This window comes from Macrotis lagotis, chromosome 2 (genome assembly GCF_037893015.1).
Source record: "Macrotis lagotis isolate mMagLag1 chromosome 2, bilby.v1.9.chrom.fasta, whole genome shotgun sequence".
NCBI lineage: Eukaryota > Metazoa > Chordata > Mammalia > Peramelemorphia > Peramelidae > Macrotis > Macrotis lagotis.
Window position 1 is genome coordinate 11,316,921 of NC_133659.1, and position 22,848 is coordinate 11,339,768.

Below are 22,848 nucleotides of genomic sequence, written 5' to 3' on the forward strand. Positions count from 1 at the left end.
GGCGCCGGCCGCCTGCCCTTCCCGACGTGCCCCGCGGCGCGGCGGCTCCCGGATGTGTGCGCGGCGCCGGAAGAGAAGGCGGTCTCTCTCTCGGCCCGGCCATCTTGTGGGGACGAGCTGAAGCAGGCGCCGTCGGCTCGGCGCGGCCCGCTGCAATCCGTGGAGGAACGCGCCGCCGGGGCCCCATCATGCCCGGCCACCTGCAGGAAGGCTTCGGCTGCGTCGTCACCAACCGGTTCGACCAGCTATTTGACGACGAATCGGACCCCTTCGAGGTGCTGAAGGCGGCCGAGAACAAGAAGAAGGAAGGCGGCGGCGGCGGCGGCGGCGGGGGCGGCGGCGGGCCCGGGCCCAAGAGCGCGGCGCAGGCCGCGGCCCAGGCCGGCGCGGGGGGCGGCGGCGGCGGCGGCGGCGGCGGCGGGGGCGCGCCCGGGAAGCCGCTGCGCAAGGAGTCGCAGAAGGAGCGCAAGAACCCGCTGCCGCCGCCCGCCGCGCCGCTCAGCGCCGCCGCCGCGGGCCCGGCCTCGGCCGCCGCCGACAAGAAGGACGAGGCGCCGCCGCCGCCCGCCGCGCTCAAGAAGGAAGGTGCGGGGGGCGCGGGGCGGGGGGCGCGGGCACCCACGTGCGGCGCGGCACCCACGTGCGGGCGGCCACGTGCGGGGCGGGGCGGGGCGGGGGCCCGGGGGCCGGGGCCGGGGCCGGGGCCGGGGCCGGGGCCCCGGGGCCGGGGTCGGGGTCGGGGCCGGGGCCGGGGTCCGGCCGCCCGGCCGCCTCGCTCAGGGCCGTGTCCCGCAGGCATCCGGCGGGTGGGCCGCAGGCCGGACCAGCAGCTGCAGGCGGACAAGCCCGGCGACAGGCGGCCGGAGCGGCGGCCGCCGCGGGAGCGGCGCTTCGAGAAGGCGGCGGAGGACAAGGCCGAGGCCGGGGAGTTCTCGGTGGACAAGTGAGTCCCGGGCCGGGCCGCGGGGGGGACGCCCCGGGCCGGACGCGCCGGACGCGCCGCTCAGGGGCCGCTTCTCCCCGCAGGCCCGTCATGGAGCGGCCGATGCGGGGCCGCGGCGGCCCGGGGGGCCGGGGACGGGGCCGCGGCCGCGGCCTGGGCAGAGGCGACGGCTTCGACTCCCGCGGCAAGAGGGAGTTTGACAGGCACAGCGGCAGCGACAGATCGTAAGTCTTGAATTTGGGCCGTGCGCTGACGTTGCTGTCGTGCTGGGCTAGGAAAGCTTAGTTGGTTTCTGCCCGCAGTCACTATAATGTTAACTCAGTTCTGTTAGTTCTTTCTCACATTCGCATTTTAGTGGTCTGAAGCATGAGGACAAACGCGGAGGAAGCGGCTCGCACAACTGGGGAACCGTCAAAGACGAGTTGACGTGAGTTTTGCCGCTTTCTGTGCTTTGTCCGGGTCCGGCCCTCCGGCCCCGAGGCCCACAGCAAGCAGGACCCAGGCGGACAGGAATGAGGTGTAGCCTCATCGTTAGAGCCCCTGCCCTGAGCTCGGGCAGGTCACTTAGCCTGGGAAGACCAATGCATGTAGCGGGGACCCGTGCTGAGGAGGCCTTAGAAACACAGGGCTCGGGGATGGCACAAAAGCCCTGTGAGTGCCTTGTATATTTAAGGAAACTCACATCTTCCAATTCCACACCATGGGATCCCAAAATGAGTGGTTATGTTAAAAGGATCTTTTTAGGTGCTCATCGTCTGAGAACTTCTTAGCATCATTAGGTTACAATTTATATTAAATTGCAATTTCATTAAATATTCATTTATCCAAGACTTTTTTCAGTATTTATGAAAGTATGGGGGGGGATCATCTTGTTATTTGAGTAGCGTTTTCAGTGACATACTATTTCATTATTTTGGTGAACATCTTTTTGCTCATAAGACTCTCTCTCCAAGATGTTGACGTGTGTTCTGATTGTATATGTAGTATTTGAAGTAATGTATATACCAAGGACAAAGACCTTAAGTCATTTGCTGGGAGTTGGGACTTCATGAATGTGTGGGGGGAGGTGATGCATGTTTTTATTTGGGAAAAGAGACCACTACTAGGCCATGCATAAACGAACCAGATGCCTTTCTTGTCTTTCTTTCTCTCCTTAGAGGGGGCCCCCAATACATTCAGAAACAAATGTCTTATAATTGCAGTGACTTGGAGCAAACCACTGTGACCGAGGAGACACCTGAAGGAGAAGAGCATCCAGTGGCTGATACAGAAAATAAGTGAGTTCTGTGGGCGGCAGCAGAGCCGGTCCTTGTCTCTTGTCCACCATCCTCAAGCCTTGGCTTCTCCTGAGCCCGTGGATGGTGGACAGTCATCTAGTGCTTATCAACTCTCTTTGGTCTGATGACAAAGTGCATTTTGATTGAAAGTAGAATAGTGATGGATGAGGAAAAGCTGAGGACAAATTGACCAGTTAATTTGGGACTTTTGCTGATGGAGTGGGGTGAGAAGTTTTGCTTTGGGAGAGATTATGTTCAAGGAATTGGGAGACAAATTAAAGACAGAAGTTGAGTAGGGCAGGGCCCCTTTTCTCACAAGGCACCAGGGACCCACTCAACTTAGATTTGACTCTGGATTCTTCTTTCTGAGGAGTTCCCATCTGAGAGATTGGTCCTTCCCAGCCCCCAGGGCCTGAGAAGTACATGGACTTGAAGGTGCTGGCATTTGTTCCCTGTCTAGGTTTTAAGGCAGAATGATGATTGCATTTGCATACTAATGTTCATGCTCCCTAAGGATAATCTGGTTTGAAAGATAAGGACTTTTAGACAGCTTAACATTTAGTTTAAGTATTAAAAGAAATACATCTGGAAAATCAAATGGGTTCAAGCCAGGCTGGTACATAAATTAATCTGGCTTGCCATATTGATGCATTGTGAATAGTTGGATTCATCTGGTTCAGTGCTAAAGTGCCTTTGATTTTTATAGTTGCTCCTTGGCAGACTGCAGACAACCCATTTGAAATCTTGCTCCAAGTGTGCCCCAAGATCCTGATCCCAGAGTGGGGTCCCTCAGAATAGAGGAGGGGTGTTAGAAACAAAAGTACTAACCAGAGACAGGTGAAATTGGAAGCAGCCAGTTAAAGGACAGTAGTGGGAGTGTGGTCAGCTTCTGGCCGTCTTTTGTCACAGCTATACCTGAAAGTCCAGGCACTGTGTGCTCCCCTGGTGCCCGGCCCCAGCCCCTTTTCACTCCAGGGCTGAATCTCCTTACCAAGCTTTCTGTGGTATGGAATCTGTCTGGCTTACTCATCTTTCCCTCAATCTAAACTCTTAAATCCTTAATAGTCATTGTGTCTTGGGCATCTCTTGCTTAAAGAAATTGGATGAGGGCACTGAGAGCTGACTAGAGCTAGCCCCCTGACTTGCTGGCCCAGGCTTCTACGGGGAGCCCCACCCCCACTTCTAGTGCCCTCTCTGCACCCCTGACCCATGGAAATATTTTGAGCTCTGTCTTTATCTGAGACTCCTGGTGTGGAAACTTGTAGGTGAAGAGATCTGATGGAGAGGTTGGACAAACAACTTTTAGTAGACTCTGCCCCAATCCAGACCTCTCCTTGACACCATCCCACCATAGCACCTGCCAAAATTGGGCTCCCCGTTACTCAGGATAGCCTGGCTGTCACCCCTCCTTAGGAGGCACACACACCAGGGTGTGTTTTGGGGCTAAATCTATTTCAACAGGTGTTTTCTTTGACACCCAATAGGTGCTGGGTGAAAAGATGGAAAAAACAGAGCCTAGTTTGAGAACTGTTGACATAATTGTTCATTTCTTAAATTAGTATTTCTGGGTGCTGGGAGAACAGAGAGCCTAAAACAAGATAGTCAGGCTCCCGCCATGGATTTCACCTACTTTGATTAGCTGGTATATGAGTGATTGACAAGCCTACATCTCCATCATCTCCATCCTTGGTCTTGCTCTTGGACTCCTCAATAGAGGTTTCTAGAACATCCTTTCTCCCTAAATCTGTTTCGTCATTTGCCTATTTCTATCAATGAATCACCGAATTCAAATCCATTAGAAAGAACCTTAGAGTCTTTGGCCACATCATTGACTGGCTGGGCCTGAGCCTTTGGTGAAGAGTAAGGGAGGGGGCCCTGTAGCCTCCCAGGTTGGCCCATTAGGTGGACTTAGGTGGTGGTCATGGCTTGGGGAACGTATTTTCCTGGGTGGCAACTTCCCCAAAGTCATTCCTGGGACATTGATTTCCTCTTCTAAACTGTCTTAAGTCTCTTCAGCCTCTTTGGAGCCTACGAACCTTTGTCATTTGGTCAGTCGGCCAGTCCCTGGGGATATCAGCCTCCCTGCCCTCAAGGAGCTTAGACTCTAATAGGGGAAAATCTTAGAATAGAAAAAAATTCCAGAGGAGGGTAGGATGGCATTTGGTCCAGGGGCCCTTCAGAAGAGGGGAGAGATCACTGGCTGGCCTTGGGAATCCCTTTGGGGAAGTTTGGGGAAGCTTCTGCTTTCCAAGCTGTGCAGACCCTCCTTAAAGGAGGCTTGGGGCCTGTAGAGGAGCCATGGGGAGGTCCTGAAGGCCAATTGGTCACCTGCTTTGATCCCAAGGTCCTTGTTGAAGGTGGCAGCGGCTGCTACTGCAGCCCAATGGGCTTCTCATCCCCCTGCACTCCTGGGGTCCCTCCTTTCCAACAGCTGTCCCTTCCTCCTTTCCCTGCCACCACCCAATGACCCACCCTCTTTTTTTTGTCTATATCTTTGGCCTACATCTCTTCCTCATAGGATTTCTTCCAGTTCTTTTCTCCCCAGTGCTGTGCTGGGGGCAGGGTGGGTTTGGAGGCTCTGCATCCTCTGTTCCTCCAAAGTGTAAGGACTGAGGCCCTGGCCCAGGAGCCGGCCCCTCCTTTCCCAGCCAGCATGCTTCCCTGCCGCGCTGCGCTTTTATCTGTCCAGAAGCATTGCTTAGGTGCCTGCTGTGTCCATCTGTCCCAAAGGTAGAGAGGCAAAAGTGAGGCTGTCCTTGCTTTCCCAGACTTCGCACTTTCCTGGGAGGATACATTCATAAGCAAGTAAATAGGATAGGTATGACCATGGGCTCAGAAAGGCCTTTAGAAAGTAGGCATCAGTGGTAGGAGAGGAGTGGGCCAGACCCAGGTGGGAAGCAAGCACATGGTCAAAACTTCACCCTTTGCTAGGGGGAGGAAAGGTGAGGCAGGAGGTGTGGGGTGGGAGAGAGGAAGGGGGCAGCAGAGGTGGTAAAGGGCTGCCCCTGTTTTTGAACTTTAGTTTGAACTTTAATGAACTTTAGTGAAAGTTTTGGCAAGTAGCTTTTTGTAAAAAAATTTTATCAATTTTCCAATTATATGCAATAGTAGTTACCTATTATTTTTTTTGTAAGATTTATAACCCACCCCCCAGAAGGCAGTGTTAGTCTTTACCTTGTTCCCATGTTATACTTTGATCAAAATTGAATGTGTTGAGACAAAAATCATATCCATGAGAAAATAAAATATTAGAGATAGCAAAATTATATAAGACACTTTAAAAAATTTAAGGTAATAAATAGTCTTTGGTCTTTGTTCAAACTCTGCAGTTGTTTCTCTGGATACAGATGTTCTTCTCCATTGCAGACAGCCCCAAATTGTCCCTGGTTGTTGCACTGATGGAATGAGCGAGTCCATCAAGGTTGATCATTGCCCCCATGTTGCTGTTGGGGTGTACAGTGTTTTTCTGGTTCTGCTCATCTCACTCGGCATCAGTTCATGCAAATCTTCCATGCTTCCCTGAATTCCCATCCCTGCTGGTTTCTAATAGAACAGTAATGTTCCATGACGTGTATACCAGTCTGCTAAGCCATTCCACAATTGAAGGACATTTATTTGATTTCCAATTCTTCGCCACCACAAACAGGGCTGCTATGAGTATTTTTGTAGAAGTGTACCCTTTTTCATCATTTCTTCAGGGTATAGACACAGGAGTGGTATTGCTAGATCAAAGGGTATGCTCATTTTTGTTGCCTTTGGGTTGCCCTTGAGGAGTGGTCAAGGGGGAGAGGAGGCAGAGTGAGGCCTTCCTTACCTGAGGAAAATAAGCACTACAGTCCTGGGAGGAGTTGAGCCTGCTGCACTCATTGGCCTAGCAGGACTCTGATACGGGGCCTTGGCCCAGGACTCGTGAGAGAGCTCTGACAGAACCCAGTTCTGCCCTTGGATGTGGGGCCCTGGGCAGACAGACTCCTTTTTTCTCCAAAGTAAATAAGGAACTCCAATGGGGCTCTTCCCTCGCTGGTGTTTATACTTTTAAGCATCATATGGGAAGCTCCTTGGATTGGGCTTAGCCCACCCATACCTGACTCTACCACCCTGTTTGGGATTTTCTTGGCAGAGATACTGGAGCCAGGGTGTAGTGCATTCCCAGGGTCACACAACTGTTGTCTGACTGAATTTGAATTCGGGCCCCTGCACTCCTCACCTGGGGCACTGTTGACTGTGCCACCTAGCGGTCTGCCCCAATGCAGGTGCTTATGTTCAATGGGACTGTCACTCTAAAATGACAGTGATGATAATGGTAGCTAACAAATGAAATAGTAGACACTTCACAAGTCATACTCAAATAGATTTTTGGAGTTTAAGTTGTTGACTATCAAAGCTCTGAAGCAAGTAGAGAAGAGAGGAGCCCAAGATTTTTGCATAGAAGGGAGAGGTTCAAGAATGATGGCCTCTTGTGTTGGCCACGGCCCCCCTGCCACCGGTACCTTCCCCCAGAGACTGGATGGAGGCAACCCCAAAGCAGAGCTGGGGAGTTGGCCCCTGGTGGAGCTTAGGGAAAAACAGGCCCCCCCACCCCAGTTGGGCTTGTCTCAACCAGGCTTCTCCAAATGGGGTGTACTCCTGAACAGGAGTTGTATTTAGAGAATTGGTGTTTCTGAGGTTGATGTCCCTTAAAAAACTTGAAAGGATGAAGTATTTTGAAACTTAAACTACAAAGCAGCACCCTTTTGCTTTCTACAAACTGCAAGTGTCACCCAGAGGAACAAACTCTGCTGAGAAGGGCCTGGGCTATCAGTCTGATGGGAGCACTGGGTATACTGAGATCACAAGCCTGTTTTCTTGTCCTCTGCCCAGCATGCAAACACTTCAGTTGTGATTCTCTTGGTCCCTTTCTATCTTAACCAAGGTAAACCATTTTTACAAAGCAAATGTGAAGATGGTACTTTTAAAAAATTTAAACCAGTTTCAAAATAACTCTCCCACCTCCCTAAATTCTCCCTTTCCCTTTTAGCCTCTCAGTGACAGTCTCCTGATGGCCCCTCTGCAACCTCTCTTGTCCGCCCTCCCTCCATCGCCCATTCAGCAGCCTTGGGGGAGGGTCCAGCCCAGTCCTTGTACAGATTCTCATTCCCTGCCCTCCGTGTTGTACTTAATAAGTGATTCTGGCCGCGCTGCAGTTGTCCTTGTGCAGTGACAGGAGGATTGTGAAACTTTGAAAGTATCACTGAACTCCTTTATGCCAGTGACTTCTCTATCCTGGTCTTTATAGAATGATTCCAGGGTGTCCCCAGTTTCCAATCTGAATAACTAAACCCTGCCCCTAAAACATCAGGAGGCCTGCCTTGACTTTTCTGTCCTCTTTAAAGTCTTTGCAACATTCTTTTCACAGAGAAAACGAAGTTGAAGAGGTAAAGGAGGAGGGCCCAAAAGAAATGACCTTGGATGAGTGGAAGGCTATTCAGAATAAGGACCGGGCAAAAGTAGAATTTAATATCCGCAAACCCAACGAGGGCGCCGATGGGCAGTGGAAGAAGGGATTTGTGCTGCACAAGTCCAAGAGTGAGGAGGTGAGTTCGCTGATGTTGTGGGCACTTGGATCGAGGTGCGTCTGTTGTCCTGTGCGATGGATGCTCCCTGGGGAGCGCTTCTGTTGTTGGCTTGGGAAGGGAACACTGAGGCCACCTGCGTGGTCCTCTGTTCAAAACACTGTCATTGAGCCCAGGGTGGGAGCATGAGGTGGGGGAGGGGGTGGACATGGACGCAGGGGGCCAGTTCTGGCCCCGATGTTCTGTTATGCGTCTGAGAACCTCGCTTGGACTCTGTACGAGCTGTGTGTTCGATTGTGCCTGTAGAGTGTTGGTGTGAAAGCAGTTGTCTGGCCTTGGTCCCTGGGAGTAAAGAAGGGGCTGGAAAGGGGAACCCTGGAAAGGTCCCAGTGCCCTGTTGAGTGAGGCTTGGCGTCCTTGCTGTCACATTTGGTCTTCAGTAGCCTCAGATACCCAATGTGGGCGCAGGTTAGGCAGGGAGAGCTGCTCCTCTGGAAGGTGGATGGAGGGCCAACTGTCTGTAGTTCCTAACCATGAGCCCTTGGCTTTGTGCCCCTTCACTGACATTTGTCCCCCTGACTTGGGGGCATCAGCCTCTACTCTTTACCATGTGGGGCTTGGAGGCCCACGAGATGAGTTGTTGCATCTTACTCTAAAAATGATGGGTTTCAGAACACTGAAGAATGATGAAGCAAAGCTCATTCCTGGTATGCATTCACTCTGCTGATTGCCCACTGATCACCTGCCACAGGGGCCAGGTGACCTGCTGAGGGGATTGGGGGTCTCCAAATGCTGGAACCCCCTCCCATGGGGCTGCTTTCCTCTTCCAGTGGGCCCTCTGGTGTTGGGAGGCTCAGATTGGGCATCCACCCTGTCTTTACCATTGCATTGGCAGTAAGTTTCAGGGGACACAAAAGGTCAAGTGTTTTTAGAGGAGTGAACCAGCAAATTGCAAGAGTTGAGCCGTAAGAGGTGCTTTGAACAGTGCTCTTGGGGCTTAGTTTTCTCCGACCCCTATACTTAACTGCTTTCTCCTGGTGGGTTGGATGAATAATGACATTCTAAGATAATTTTCAGTATCTGGCAACATCTTCCTTTTAAGGCCCCTTTCATAATTCTGCAGTTCATCTCTTGCTGGCTCTATTTCCATCCCCTCTGTTCCTGCTCGACTCTTCCTGCAGGTAGTTGCTCCAGCCACAGGCCTAGATAGGGGAGAGGTGAAGGTGAGAGGGAACAGCAGAATCCCAGGAATGCCCAACAAGGGGGGGCCTCCCTGGAGACTCAATGCCAACTCCCAATGAGTCCCTTTGCTGGCCAGAAGAGAGCTTGTCATTCGGGGAGTCATTGGAGGACTGCTTGTGAGCAAAAATGGCCTCCCCTACCTTTGTTACTAATTTAACCTGTGTCTATTACTCCTAGTAATGATAAGAAGATAAAAATGGGTTGCCCCCTTTTGCACCTCTTGATATGGGTGTGTCCTCATTTGGGATGTAACCTTTTCAGAAACACAGCTACTGGATTTGGGTAGCCTGAAATGGAATTTTTGCAAGTTTTCTTTTTTTTTTTAAGCATAAGTATGAGATGCTGTAAAGTCATAATTTTTCACCTGGCCTTTACTTCCTAAGGACCCATTTTGTAGTCTTTGAGGGATACTCATTTGATGAGCTATATCCAGAACATGTGGCCGGGTAGTGGTCAGAATAGCCATGGGGCTTCAGAGGCCCTGTAAACCTTAGACCAGAGAACTCCTGTCTTCCCGGGTTTTCATCAGGTATCAGGGACCTCTGCCCCAGAAACCTCAGGTTTCCTATGACAATTGCCTGTGGGCAAATTGATTCTAACTCCCTTGCCTTTGGCCCCCAAGCCCAGTCATCCAGGTGCCCAGCCTTAGAATTGGGAGAGAACTGGGAGGGGGGAGCCTCTGACCTGCTTCCACCGGACTTAAACTCGTGAATAAAAAGTTGTGTAGTACGGAACTGTCCGAGGGTGACCCTGAGTGTGACCCCGCTTCCCCCCAGAAGCCTGTTCCCTCTGAGCCCCAATGGAGCTGTGCCTCTAGCTTTTGTCTTGGCCTTTTCACCTTAGAAATTTCATGTTCCTTTACTTTTTTTAAATTCCATATGTAATCTCATTTATTCCTTTCTCCCCCTTTTCTTGGGTGTGGACCAATGACTTACCTCAGACGAAGGGAATGACAGAGGTGCAGGGGAGACCTGTGGAGTCACATGAGGTGCTGATCTTTTCATTTTTGTTCTTTTCTGGTTTAAGATGGTTCTTAGGCAGAGAAGCTTTAGCACAAGGTTCCCCCTCCCATTTTCCCCCCTTTGAGTATAGGTCCTTCCAGTTATGGTTCAGATCTCTCTCTCTCCGGTCCCTGCGGTCTCTATACTGCTTGGCTGACTCGGTCAGCTGGCGTCACCTCCTAGAAGCCTAGGGAAGAACTTGAACTGCTGGCTGAGCACTTTCAGAGCACTTTCAGAGCCCTTTCATAGCTGAGGAAACTGAGGCAGCATAGCATTGGTTAAGTGGCTTGAATTGCCACATATATCTGTTAGGGGTGGTACTAAGATGAGAGCTCTCAGCTGATTGTCCATTGCTCTAGGACAAAAGGTAGTGGAAGAAATCCCCCCCCCCCCCCCCCATGGTGTTGTTCCATCTGAACCAGGCTTCTGCCTCCCACCACTAGCATCTACCTTGGAGGCCAGGAGGAGGTGGGGAACATCCCTGATGTGTAGACTTCATCAGCAAGTGTCTAAGGAAAAAGGAATAGGAATTGAATAATTGGCTCTGGCCAATTCTACTGCTTCAAGAATGTTGTTAAACCTCGGTGGAGAGCATACAGTATTACAGTATTCATTTTGAGACAGTTTAGTGCACTTGGTGATTCTAATTTGTTCTGTTAAAGGTTGACCCTTTAAAACTTGATTACAAAGGATGATAATTTGGGAAGATTTTCCAAAATTCAAGAACCATTTAAATTTTTCCTTTCTCTTTGGTCAAATAAGAAAGCATTTCTTAGCCTTTCAGGCTTTTGCTATATATTTCATGAAAGCAAAAAAATGTACATCACTCTTAATCCTAATGTACTATGAACATTGTCCAAAATTTCAGATTCTTTGAGGCATTTACACTTTTGGGATCTTAGACATTTTCATGACTTCAAACCTAATGAAAATTTTGTAGTAAGAGATTTGGGAGTCATTCTTGACTTGTTAAAGAACTCACAAAATCATTCCTATATTTTACTTCAATTTATGTGTGACTTTCCAGGAATGTCCCGTTTCTTTTACACAAGAGTGCCCCTTTTCACTTTCACACATGACCCTATTCCTGTTTATGTGAAATGTCTTAATGTGTATGTTATAGTTTAGTCAGTTTTATTTTAATATTAGAGATGAGATTAAATAAAGTTAAAGATGATGGGAATTTTATCAATAAGACTTTGATAGCTCTTCATTTAGTGATAACTTTTAGAGGCATGGGTGGTAGTGAATGAACCTTAAGGTGTAGGCGACATCTTCATTAATTAAATTCATGCCAAGATCTGTTTTCTATCAAGTTTCTTGAGTAACAAGATCATTTTTTTTTTAATCCAGGTATGTTGAAACTCATTTTGAATCATGTACCTACCAAAATATTTTTTGCTTTAAAACTTTCAACTTATTTGGAAAATTGGGTGCATGGTACCAGGGTCCCAGTGTGGAAATTGTCCCTGGGGCCATCCTGTTGTATGCTGCACTGGGGTGGTTGGGCAGTATTTTCTAGGCAGTATCGGTTCTGAGGAGAGTGGGGGAAGGCATCTACTAGATTTAAAAGAGGTGGTGTTGTCATTGTATTAAATTTGAATGCTTTTCTCTTTCAGGAGGTTGTACCCATCATGACCCATTAATTGCTCAGTGGCTTTCCCTTTTCAGGCTCACACCGAAGAATCTGTGATGGATCATCACTTCCGTAAGCCCGCCAATGACATCACATCCCAGCTTGAGATCAATTTTGGAGACCTTGGTCGCCCGGGACGTGGCGGCAGAGGAGGACGAGGCGGGCGCGGACGTGGCGGGCGACCCAACCGCGGAAGCAGAACTGACAAGGTATGGACTTGCAGGTGCCACCCAGGCAAGTCTCAAAGAAGACCGTGCCTTTAGAAACCTTTTGTCCTGGGAGCAAGTTTAGAGGGAGGCTGCCATAGTGGAATTTGACTGGGTGAAGTGGGGTTTCATGGATTCTCTCATGCCCCTGAAGTAGTTTGAAAATTGCCAGTCATCAGGATCAAGAATGGATTCCCAACTGGGTCATGTGTGAGTGTGTGCATGCACGTGCATGTACAAATACACACTTGGCCCACTGGCCATGCTGGGGCTTAGCAGCCCCTCTCGCTAAAAGAGAGAAAGCCCAGGCCTGTGCTCTTAGCAGAATGCACTTGAGAGTGGAGGAAGGGTGATGAGAAATGACCCCATACTTGACCCATCTTGTCCGGAGGGTGACCCCAGATTGACATTGTTCTGGCCTAAGTACTACAGTTCATGTTTTTGGAGGAAGCCAGACTCTCACCAGTGTGAGAAGATTGGTGATGTTAACACTGCATCATATATACATCTGACTCTAGAGTGAGCCCTTGAGCCTTGCTGGAGCCCCAGAAGCTTGTACTTTGTAGGTCAAAGTCGGGGGCCGAATGGAGATGTGCTTGGGGGGAGGGGTGCCCCTGGGAGGAGGTTCTGATGAACTTGTGTCTTGTTTCTTTTCCAGTCAAGTGCTTCTGCTCCTGATGTAGATGATCCAGAGGCTTTCCCGGCTCTGGCCTAAACTGGACGTCCTAAGCCAACCCTGGTTCCTTTGTGGACCCTTCTCCACGAGGCTTGCATGCTTAACGATCCTAAACGACTAAGAAATTTTAAAAAAAAGACTGTCATTCATACCATTCACACCTAAAGACTGAATTTTATCTGTTTTGAAAATGAACTTCTCTCGCTACACAGAAGCAACAATATGGTAGTCAGTTTTGTATTTAGAAATGTAATGGTAGCAGGGATGTTTTCATAATTTTCAGAGATTATGCATTCTTCATGGATACTTTTTTGTATTGCTGCTTGAAAATATGCGTTTCCAAACTTGAAATATAGGTGTGAACAGTGTGTACCAGTTAAAGCTTTCATTTCATTTGTGTTTTTTAATTAAGGATTTTAGATGTTTTCCCTCAACTACAGACTGGTTTTAAATATTGGACATCATTTGTTTTTAGTCCCTGCTTTGCGGTTTGTCACCTGTGGTCAGATGGGACATGTACACTTGAATTTGGCAGACTCGATGCTGTGTGGAGTAGTCCCTTCCTGAAACACTTTAACTTAGTTGAATCGTTTCAGTCTTGGACGGCTGTGGTGGCCATCAGGTATAGACAGTGCCCATCCTGGGTGATGCGGTTCATTTAAGGCAGGCGCTAGGCCTCAGTCAACCCGCCAGCTCTCCATACTTCGGGAAACTTTTCTCAATTAAAAAAAACAAAACAAAATAGATTCCTTGTTAGGTAAGTTGTTTAAGCTATTCACTGTTGGTGAGACGAATCATCCTGCCATGTAAGATAGGTGAGTGTGTTGGGAGTTTGGGGGGGGGGTATTGGACAGGGTGGGGTGGGGGTGGGCTTGGCCGGGTGATGCGGTGGAGTTGCGCCGCTCCTGCAGAGTAAGTGGCCGTTCAGTCGGCTTTCAGTGTGTCTAGGGTTGATGGGAGCTGTGTTCTGAAGAATCCAAAGGGCGCTTGCTAGCTCGGGGAGAAGGAGGCAATACTAAGTTCCTCAAAGAGAAAAGCAGATTGTTTTAAAATGGTGGGAACTACAGCATGCTCCCTGAAATACATACCAAAAACCTCCTACTGTTTTCTGAATTTGCTATATTGCTTCCGTATATGGGAACCAGTTGCTGACAGATGAATGTGTTTGTTCCCCCCCCCCCCCCAACTTCTCCCCTTCTGGAAAATTAGGTTACTAATTTATCCCTGGAAACGGGAGCATCACCACTTTCTAAAGACTGAATTTGGGAGTTAGCAACTAATAAATAGTTTTTTGGGGTTTGCCACATTTGTTAGGATAATAGGAAACAGGAATTTCATTTAATGTTAAGTACTTTAAACTCATTTGTAATTTTTTTTTTACCAAAGTAGTTAGAAAAACAAATAATGTCCAATTCAAAAAAAAATTGTTCAGGCCAGGCCAAGTATTAGAGATCTTTGATTATGAAAACAAACTCTTTGGCTTGCTTTAACTGGACCTTTTCTACAGAGAAGTTACTTGTACGAGAGTATTAACACATGTATTGATTCTCTAATGCATTCACTTCATTTACTCTTTAGGAGAATACAGTAGTAAGGAGCCAGGTGTTGGTTTCTGAGTGACCTTTGTGTGCCGGTGTTAGGAGATGGACACTAAGCATGTTCTTTCTGCATTGGTGCTAACATAGAACAGTCTCCTCACAAGGTGTAAATAGGAATTCTTGGAGGGGTTGCAGACAGATCCCAGGCTCCTCAGGGGTCCCCAGCCGGCCAAAGCACAGACGTCCAGCTGCCGGTCATGGCCATGTCACGATGGTTCCTGTGGTCGTGGTCTTTAACGCTTTGGACTCCTAGAATGCAAGCAGATAAAGGCTTGGATCCACGGGCCTGGTCCCACAAGGAACCTCCCTGTTGACAAAGTAGACCAGAGCAATATTCCGGTTCATCTGTCACATGACAATTTTCAAGCCAGCGTGTACTTTAAAGTTGGTCGCTCTGTTTCTCTGATAGTTGTAAATTTGCCTCTTGGTTCGTTTTGTGTCGCACTAAAACTGTGAACATATCTCTTTGGTGGGTGAAAACTGAAAATAAAGGTTTATTTTCATGCTCTCTTTAAAAAGTCATGAAAACAATTTGAAATAGGAACCCATTTAAAGTCATGTGTTTCTGGTTTTTCACCTGTGTTTTTCCAAGGCTCTGGTTTTGTGGGGTTGAGTTTGACTTGCCGGTGTTCAACCTGGGGCTGGGGTGGGGGCATCATCGGGCAATTTTGTTAACTGAAGGACCTGTTTGAGGAAAGCTTCACTTGATGTTTGGGGTGGGTGGGGGTGGATTAGTGATGAGCTGCTACATCTCACCTGGAGGATTTAGCTCTAAAGTGAGTGGGAATTGTTCAGGTTATTTGGATTTCTCATTCGTTAAGAGTCAATTTTAGCACTTGAAAAACACATGGCACCATTTGGTACTGAATTTGAGCATGAAAGTTAATCTTGGTATATTTTTTAAAAAGGAAGTTGAGATAAATGGGACAAGCTTCTTATTCAAAGGAAGGCAAGTTGTGTGACACGAGTATTCCCTTATGAAGTACAGATACCCACGCAAATGGAGGCCACCGGGGAATGTCCTGCCACTGAATGCAACTGAAATGCCCTGCCCTCTTTCAGTAGAAAACCTTCCAAGGAGAATGTTAGTATTTTTGTGCCAGACTCACCTGAGAAACCTTCAAAAGGAAGGTTTTTAGTTATGACCTGGCCCAGATTATTCCAGCATCTTAAGTCAAAATATATATTCTCTCGGGCTAAAAAGGGTTATTTTGAATCTGTACTGTTTATTTTGCTGGTATGATGGCAATGTGCCTATTGGAGATCTGAGTGTATGTGTAAACTATATTAGGTTGCCAGAAGCATTATAAAGCTAGTGCTTTGTATTCTGCTTGGTACAATGATGGTTTTTGTTGTCAACAATTGAATTTTTTTCAATATTGAAACCTAAAATAGCTAGAGTAATAGCTGAAGATACAAATATGGAGTTGGTGGCAGTTTTTTTGTGCCAAACTAAGCCAAACTCTGAATTCCTTTTATGTAAGTCATTAAAGCCAGATGCAAATAGCACTAAAAAGATATTAATGTAAAAATAATTTATAACTAATACTGATAAGAGATCATTGCAAGGTATGTTCAGCAATGTAGTAAAGGCAACAGAAACTACCTATTTAAGGACTGGTGCCCAATGAATTTAGATCAATAGTAGCATCAGTGGATAAAGCAGGTCATATTACTGTAAGCAGTGTGATTTTTCAGTAGCAAAATAGCTTGTGAAAATGTTACATTATGGCCCCAAATTGTGCAGTTGCCACTTGCTGGTTTGCTTTGATCTTCCTAAGAATTTCTCTAAAAGAAACCTTTGTACAGGAAAAATAAGGTGACAAAACATTTTCCACCAGAAAAATGATGTGAAGGAGATGATGTTCAGATTAGGAAACTATCCTTGAATGTTAATCATCTTTACAATACTGCAAATCTTGCCTGAGAATGACATTTAAAGTCAAATGGGTTTGGAGGAGAGAAGGAAAATAATGGATGAGAAAATCCTTATCAGGTAGGAGTTTAGAAAAACCACCAAAAATGATAGCTATTAGTCTACCGATCCTTTAAAAAAAAAACCCAACTAAATTAAATGAGGGCCCTAAGTGTGATTAGGCGCCATCTAATAGTCTAGACTCAAGCCATGGGAAAGGGGGCGGTGTTGGTTGTGGGAGGCAGGGGATGGCCATGGTTAGCTCATAAATGGAGTAAAATCACATTAGCGAAAGGTCAGTTCAGTACCAATGATCACTTGGCTAGTTCTTGTGGCTTTCATAGCTTTTGTAAGGTAGAAAGCCAGAGTTGAACCATGGCAGGGATTGGACATTTTTTGCCAGAAGCGAGGTGTGCATGAGGGAGATGGAATCAATCTGCTACTCCCCAGGATGTCAGAGGAGCAGGAAGATCTTATTCTAGGTCCCCCGATAGCAGTTTTTGACTACTAAAATTCTTCCCCACTTGATTGAATCATTGATTATATACTTCATTTTTGTAAGGCATCTAGTTTTAGATAACAAGTTTGGCTTCCAAAGCAGGGTTTTGAATTGGGCTATTGGAAGGACCTTGCTATGAATCCAAGAATTTTCTGCAAAAATCAATGCTGGTATGATGTAAAGAGTAATTTAGGAAAGTTGGTGCTAGTCATATAGAATTGGAAAAACGTATTTCTTAAGGGAATCATGTTAATGAAGGGAATGTAATTCGAGAACTATCAACATATTTGTCAGTAATTTAATAGTACAACTATGAAGCTCAATGGGAAATGCTGTATGTGGTGATGTTTGTTTCACATGGCATTGAATGTTCGCTTAGATTGAACCCCTTTGGTGCTCACAGATACTTGGGTGGTCATTCCTTTTTGTAGGTGAAGAAATGAAAAAATATTTGCCTGAAGTCCATAAGGGGACATTTTCTTCATAATGGTTTCTGAGCAAAAAACAACTTCAGAAGATAGCTGCAGGCTACCCATTTTGAAAAGTAGAATAACTTTTGTGCCATTTATTTACTCACCAATAGCATTCAACTCTGCCCGAATGCTAACTGTGACCTGAGGCAAGTTTCCTCATCTGTAAAAAGTGCAATTCAGGACTGTTGTGAGATACCACCTGGATGTTGTACTTACATGAGCGTGCTTTGTCCAGAAAGGTTGGCTTTTGATGGAATTCAGTTGTAACTGTTGTAGGACCAAATCCAAAAGTAGTGCCAGAGTATTCTGGTGACTTGGACCCTTGGGAGCCTTGATGGATTTGAGGGCATCTATAGAAGCTTCAACCTTTTCTCTTAAACATTTTAGGTTTTATGAGGGAAAAACTTGACCACAGGATACTAGTACTATAATCTGGGGACTGGGACTCTTATTTCCTGTCTTGATAAAATGTATAGTCGATACCTGACTTTTTGTATTTTTTTTTCATTTTTTTCGAATTATTTTGAATGAGAAAGTCAACATTTGTTGTTCCTTCACCTGGTCAGTGATTTGGGGAGTAGGAAATTGATTTTCAAGTCTAACCCATCACCCACAAGCCCTTTTATGATTTAGAAAGATTGGACCACCTTTCCATTTGCCTTCATTCGTAGACCATTAGGTATCTTGTTATTATGATTGAAAACAAACTTCGTGTTTTGATTGGATGATCCCATCAGGTTATTCTGGCCTTGTGGAGCCTTGGACCATTGAAACCCGAGTCAACTTTGTTTATAGAAGATTCCATGGTTATGGGATTGAGTGGGTCTGCTAGGGCAGATAGATTTAGCAGCAGTCTTATCTGTAGTTAGCCTGGCCTTAGCCAGTTATGCTGATGGTGACGCTAGCCACCCACATACACGGTGGGCGAGCACGAGCAACCAAACCACCCTCTTCTCCCAGGAACCTGAGAGGATGAAGCGGGTGGGTTTTTTCCAAGCTTGCCAGTCTGGAATCAAAGCAGCATCATTAGAGCAGAGACTTCTTAGGGGAGCGGGTTTTTAATAACCGACTGTGGCAAGAGCCAATGGAAATTGGGAATCCCAGCGGAGATTGGCTTGGCTGTCACTGAGGTGGGGGCACCTCATCCTGACCAGGATTTTGATATCAGAGTTAATCAGTTTACTCATTCCAGACCCACAGAAAACTTTGGTTTTCCTTTTGAAATGGGCAAAAAATCTAGCCCAGAACCTCTTTGACATTTTGTGCATCCTGCAACCAATGCAAGTGGTCCCCTGGAACACCAACTAGTGGATATAACCGAAAACGTTTCCTAGTGATCTGAAAATGGAGATCTTGCTCAAGAGAGCGGTGGGCCTTGAAGCTTCCTCGTGAGGACCACCAAGAATTGGACCTTTGTAAGCTGGAATGTGTCCCCTCTCTGGCCTCGGCTTGGTCTGAATGGGCAGAATTGGCTGGGGTGGGGGGGGTGGCTACAGATTTGAGGAGAAAGACTAGAACTGATCACCTGGCTGGAAAGGGGACTTTTCATTGTTTTGAACCAGGATGGATTTTTATTTTAATGCAATTAAAAATGTCATTTGCTATATCATGTTTTTTATTTTTTTAATTTTTGGTTTTTTTGCAAGGCATTGGGGTTAAATGACTTGCTCAAGGTTACATAACTAGGTTATTATCAAGTGTTTTGAGGCCAAATTTGAATTCGGGTCCTGATGCTGGGGCTGGTACTCTATCCACAGTGCCACTTAGCTGCCCAGTAGTCATATCTTTTAAACAAGACCTGGAATTGTTTTATGAAAGGCTAGTGGCTTTGAGAGCTATCCTCCCATATTGGGACCAGGATGAAAGAGCTGGGAAAAGAGAAGAGAGACTAGGGAAATCACAGCCAAGTTTGCCAGACTCTGAAGAAAAGGGGAGAGGGAAGTAGATTTGTTCGCTTTATGTGCGAAATCAAATCAAATATCCCTTTTTCTAAATAAAGCCTTGGAAAGCCCTATTTTCTCCTTGAGTCCCTCACCCTACAAGTTTGGCGTTCCAACACTGACAAAACTTTAAATGGGCATTGACCATCTTGTCCACTGGGCAGGTGGGGTGGGGAAGGCAGGTTCAGAACTCAGCTTTTTTCCATTAGTTTTCATCTAGCATTGAAAGCTTCTCCTTAAAAGTATCTAGTGCATTCTGGACTAGCTGGAGATTAAACAGTTTAAGAACCGGTGGGGGCAGCTTTGTGGCAGATAAACCTGGAACCAGAAAGAGCTGAGTTCAAATCCAGCCTCAGAAACTATCTGTGGCCGTGGGCGAGTGACTGCTTCAGATTTCCTCATCTCTAGAAAGGGAAAGGGCCACAAGCTTCCCACGCCTGCCTTGGGTTCCTTAAGCATGCGGCTCTTCCCTGTGAAGGTAACAAGATAGAGACGAATGAAATAAGTTATTCTGGGGTTCCCCTCCATGTGGTGCAAAATATTTTTTTTTCTAGGCAATTGCTGTTTTTCACTTCTGAAGGCGTTTCCTGGAGGAAGTTGCTGAACTTTAAAATGCCTCAGGTGACTTGTGTTCTGAAATGGGCTTCTTGGTTAGTGGCTATGTGGACAGCCAGACGGAAACATTGAGTGTTAATTCAGCTGCCGGGCATGTCGGTCTGAAGTCCTCCAGAAGACGTGTTCAGACCTCGCTCCTTCAAGCAACTGGTTCCCAAGCAGTATCGATTAATGGAAAGCAAATAAGCAGATTGGCATCTAGTCTCATGGATCGATGAGAAGATGAATGTTGAATCCCAGACTGCTTCTCGTTATTAAATAGTGGATTGGTTTAAAACATGGAATCGGGACTGGGGACATCAGCCCAAGAACAAGGAGTGACTTTGGAAATGATCTAGAAATTGGTTCTGGATTTTTCTCTAAAATTTACCTGCATAAATAGCTACCTACCTTGGTCTTTGTTGACAATGCTAGCTGCCGACCATTGTGTCCCTTCACAGTTGGAGGCAGGACCTGCGCTTCCTTCCGTCCCATGTCCTTGATGACCAAATTCACCCTGTTTTGGTTGAGTTTGATAGTCCAGGAAAATCGGCCATGACCTTGGGCTTGATTTCTCTTTTAGGACTTCATCTGAGCATTAGGGATGGCAGGTTTCTTCCTCAGGCTCCCGGTGGTTATCGTAGTTATCACACAGGAATCTGGAAACTGGATGTCTTTGGCTCACTGAATGTTTTCACAGAATGACAGTTGTAGTCAAGGCATAGGAACCTTAAGCTAACAGAATTCTTTTAAAAAGAATTTGACAAAAACAACATTTTTGACATTCATAGTAGTGCTTCTTCGGGATACTTGGAGAAATGCTTGTATAACAGAACTGGAAGCATGACACAATGGATAACTCAAACTGGGCTCAAATGAGGGATTCCCCCTGCCCGCCTTGTAGAAACTAAACCCAATGCCAATGCCTCTTCAGACCTTTCCCACTTTGCTTCTAGTGAAGGTGACTGGTTTATATTCTGCATCGATGGGACTGCTTTGTTGCTCAAGAAGTGGACCGGGACCTCAGGGAGGTGAGGCCGTGATGCGCAAGTGGGTTGGGCTCAAGCGAGGGGCTGCTGAGCAAGGTCAGCAGGCTGGAGAAGGAATGATGGGATCATTCAAGAGCCCAAGGCTCCCCACAACCACCTAGTCCATGCGTGACCTGGGCAGTGGCCGGGATTCTGCCGCTTGGAGCCTCACCTGGCAGAGTGGACAGAGCAAGGGAGGACAGTCCAGGACTGCCCCAGCGGACCCCCGCCTGGCTCAGGGCCAGGAGGCCACCCAGCCCCCACACCGGCATTGTTTTAGGGATGCACAAAGACCAGTGACTGAAGCCCATGATCTCAAGGAAGAGAGCAAAGCTTTGGCCTCTCCTCCTCTCCCAATTCAGTGAAGAATGAGGCGCCTTCTGGACACAAGGGGCCTTGAATCCCCCAACACCCCTGAAGGTGCAGGTCTGGATTTCTGCCACGCTCTCTGGCTGCTGGGGGTCAGTTTGTTGGAGTGATTGCTACCTCGCAGGGGAAGGGCCCCGGCCTCCACTGGCTTCAGTCGGTGCCTTTGCTCTCCCTGAAGCAAAGTCACACACACTGGCACATACTGACACACTCACACATAGATACACCCACATGCTCACAGACACACACACTCATGCACATAAGATAGATGCACACACCTTACCTGGACGTGTGCGTGAGAGGAGGATGCTGAGAAGGGAACATGGCCATTAAAGGGGGTGGTGGAGGGAGTGGGGAGAAGCAGGACCTCAGAAATTCACTTGTGTAGATGGCAGGGAGCAGAGGTTGCTGGACGCCCTGATCTCTGATTTTTTTCCCCTAACTTGGATCCATCCATAATAGCCAACTGCAAATAGGAATTTTAAGGTGGAAGGAATATGGGGGGAGGGGTGAAACAAGAATTGGGGCAGGATAGAGGAAGGGAGGGGGAAATGGAAAGGGGAAGAGGAAGAGGAGAAAAAGCAGAGAGTTGAACTGTCTGTTCTGTTTTTCCTCAAGGGCCACAGGAGAAACGGGGAGAAACAGCCCATTTGATCTTTGAGAAAAATCAGGCAAGGTAGGTACTATTATGTCGACCAATTTATGGATGAGGAATTGGGCTGACATTTGGTAATATATACAATCTCTCTTTACTTTTTTAGGTTTTTGCAAGGCAGTGGGTGACTTGCCCAAGGTCACACAACTAGGTAATCATTAAGTGTTTGAGGGTGGATTTGAACTCAGGTCCTCCTGACTCCGGGGCCAGTGCTCTATCCACTGCACCACCTAGCCGCCTCACTCTCTTTCCTTTTCATAAGTACAGAACCCGGAAAAGGCGATAGGTTCGGGGCAGAGAAGAGGAAGCAGGCCCAGGACCACCAGTGGACGTCTCCTGATGTCTCCCTGGCCCTCGTGGCTGGAGGAATGACCACCCTTCCCTCTTGGTCCCCAACTGTATCCTGAGCGTGAAGAGCTGCTCTCCTGCAAGGTAGTGTTTGGGGGGAGCCAAGGTCCTCGGTCCCCTCTTGCGACATGGCGTTCTCCACTCTAAAGCTAGGGTCAGTGCCCCGACGGCCGTCTCAGGGTTCAGCCTCAGGGTTCCGTGTCTGACCTCAACAACCTGGAGACGGAACCCAAGCAGAGGGTTTTTGGTTTCCCGATGCTGTGTTGCTCGGGGCCTGGGACCTACTATACTTTGTACAGAAAGGCTGAGGGTCAGCACACCCGTTTATAACATTTTACAGGTGGTCATAGAGAGAGAAATAGTCTCTTGAGCCTCGCCACCACCTTCTGAGCTGGGATCCCCATTCTTTCCTGATGACCTTCAGCTAAAGGTCAGAGAAATTCGGTGATTATCCGAGGCCATGGAGCTAGAAAATGTTGAGCAGAATTCAAACCCAGGTCTCCCTGACTTCCAACTCACATGTTCTCTCCACTGTGGGGAAATCAATTCTAAAATATCCATTTTTTAAACTTTGGCACACACACACAAAACAGATAACTCATGATGTGGCAACTGGCAACTGATTTTTTTCTCTAATCTTGAGCTTGGATTTCCCCCCCCCACCCAAAATGGCAATCTTTTCATTTTGGCTGGAGGTAGATCTACCTCATCTTACCTATATGTATATACTTATTTATTTGCTTATTTTTGGTTTTTGTGATGCTGTGGGGTTAAGTAACTTGCCAAAGTCACACAGCTAGTAAAGGATCAAGGGTCTGAGGAGAGATTTGAATTCAGGTCCTCCTGCTTTCAGGGCCAGTGTTCACTTTACCTATTAAACAAAATAAGTAATTGTG

General features: G+C 47.2%; 1 protein-coding gene across 8 annotated transcripts; it reads left to right on the forward strand.

Annotated features, from left to right (window-relative positions):
• The first annotated feature begins 48 nt into the window (after positions 1–48).
• Positions 49–12,908, forward strand: SERBP1 (SERPINE1 mRNA binding protein 1). 8 transcript variants are annotated; one of them, XM_074221217.1, is made up of 9 exons: positions 49–585; positions 796–943; positions 1,027–1,167; positions 1,299–1,370; positions 2,101–2,220; positions 7,616–7,793; positions 9,955–10,002; positions 11,687–11,860; positions 12,516–12,908. In XM_074221217.1, exons 1-9 carry the CDS (start codon positions 189–191, stop codon positions 12,570–12,572), a joined length of 1,335 nt encoding a protein of 444 aa, XP_074077318.1. In that variant the 5' UTR covers positions 49–188; the 3' UTR covers positions 12,573–12,908. The 8 variants fall into 8 exon arrangements, with proteins under 8 accessions (XP_074077318.1, XP_074077317.1, XP_074077322.1 ...); XM_074221216.1 differs by having other exon boundaries at positions 50–585; positions 1,275–1,370; XM_074221220.1 differs by having other exon boundaries at positions 53–585; positions 2,146–2,220.
• The last annotated feature ends 9,940 nt before the right edge of the window (positions 12,909–22,848 follow it).